Source organism: Phodopus roborovskii, unplaced genomic scaffold, assembly GCF_943737965.1.
Source record: "Phodopus roborovskii unplaced genomic scaffold, PHOROB, whole genome shotgun sequence".
Lineage (NCBI taxonomy): Eukaryota > Metazoa > Chordata > Mammalia > Rodentia > Cricetidae > Phodopus > Phodopus roborovskii.
In genome coordinates, this window is record NW_026126517.1 from 16986871 (window position 1) to 16988997 (window position 2127).

The 2127-nt window shown below is 36.1% G+C and overlaps 1 protein-coding gene across 1 annotated transcript; it reads left to right on the plus strand.

Moving 5' to 3' along the window:
- Nucleotides 1-368: 368 nt before the first annotated feature.
- Nucleotides 369-1304, plus strand: LOC127231569 (olfactory receptor 8G1). The gene has a single exon (XM_051197174.1). It carries the CDS (start codon nt 369-371, stop codon nt 1302-1304), a length of 936 nt encoding a protein of 311 aa, XP_051053131.1.
- Nucleotides 1305-2127: the final 823 nt, after the last annotated feature.

The following is a 2127-nucleotide window of genomic DNA, read 5'->3' on the forward strand; positions in this document are numbered from 1 at the left end:
CACTTTCAATTGTTGTGGATCATGCATCTATAGTTGGAGGAGACTACTGATTATTTTTTCTCCCTTTTCAGATTCAATAGCACCTTAGGCTATTATGAGATGTAGACCTCAGAGAGGAAATGTATACTTCAAGAAAAGATATTGCTGTGAAGCCACTGAAATACTCAAATGCTCATTATTTGTTATTATTAACAATGTCAATTAAAGGTTGCAATTTACTTTTATATATTTCTCTAGGTTTAATCATTGAAAAGGTAATCAAATCAAACATAGATAAAAGTCATATGCACGTAGAAACCTGTAAATTTGAAACAAAAGTCAGAGTAACAGACATGTATTTTGTTTTCTTCAGAACTTGGACAGAGGATATGGCACCAGGAAACCATTGCACAGTGGCTGAATTCATCCTGACTGGGCTCTCAAAAAAGCCAGAACTACAGATGCCCCTGTTCCTCCTCTTCCTTGGGATCTATGTTGTCACTGTGGTTGGGAATCTGGGCATGATCACACTGATTGGGCTCAGTTCCTACCTGCACACCCCCATGTACTATTTCCTTGCCAGTTTATCCTTCATAGATCTCTGCCATTCTACAGTCATTGCCCCCAAAATGCTGGTGAACTTTGTGATTGAGAAGAACTTCATCTCCTACACTGGATGCATGACACAGCTCTATTTCTTCCTTATTTTTGCCATTGCAGAATGTCACATGTTGGCTGCAATGGCATATGATCGCTATGTTGCTATCTGTAACCCCTTACTTTACAATGTAATCATGTCCTATCCTATTTACAGTTCCCTGATTTCAGTGGTGTATATTATTGGTGTGATTTGTGCATCAGCTCACACAGGCTTCATGATCAAAGTTCAGTTCTGTAATTTAGATGTGATCAATCACTATTTCTGTGATCTACTTCCTCTCCTGAAGCTTGCTTACTCCAATACTTCTGTTAATGAGTTGTTGATTCTATGTTTTGGTACGTTTAACATCGTTGTCCCAACTATGACAATTTTTACTTCTTACATCTTCATCATTGCCACCATCCTCCGTATTCGTTCTACTGATGGTAGGTCCAAAGCCTTCAGTACCTGTAGCTCCCACATCTGTGCAGTCACTGTGTTCTTTGGGTCTGCTGCATTCATGTACTTACAGCCATCATCAGTCAGCTCCATGGACCAAGGGAAAGTGTCCTCTGTGTTTTATACCATTGTTGTGCCCATGCTGAACCCCTTGATCTATAGCCTAAGGAATAAAGATGTCAGTGTTGCCCTGAAGAAAATACTAGATAGAAAATCATTCCTGTAAATTAAACTAAATGAATACAGGATTTATTTATTGTTATAGAATCATCAACTGATGCATGATTTCAATCACTCTTACTGATTTGAACTAATTTGTCAACATTTTAATCATTAATTCACATATTTTTATTATCACACATTTCTATAATTGTCTATTACTATTTCCTATGTAAAAGTTGTCACATATGCATCATGGAGGCTAAAGTAAAAGAAATAGAGAGGATGCCATCAACCTATTTACCTTAGAATAACCCCATCTTCTTTATATCTCATTGATTATATAGTTGATTAAGAAATATTTCTGTTTTATTTTCAATGAAAGGATATGATTTTAAATGTTATGCTGATCTTCTCCAAATATGTGAAAGAACATGACACTCAGAATTATGACGTTTGTAATTTCTAGTTTGGAAATCTCGACCCTGAAAACGTTCACTTTCAGGCCTATTCTTCAATGGATCTTATGTGCCTTCTTTCGTGTATTTCTTCAGACACTGGATTTACATTTTAAAATATATTGCAGACACTTCCATGTGTTGAACTTCTTCCTGATGCAATATCCTCATGGGTTATCCATTGATAATTTGAGTTTGTATGTCCGTGGTTTAGGCAAACTCACTGTGACCCATACATCTAAGCAGAAATTTCTTTTCATATGGCTTTTTAGTGTCTAGGTCCTAGAATAGAATAATACTTAAGATTTAGTGCATCCTTAATTTCCTTATTCACCCATGAAATATTTAAGGGAAGCTTCTGGTACTCATACTATCCACATCTATCAATAGTTTTATATCATTCCAAGGAGCTACAACTGTTTTTAAACTAAA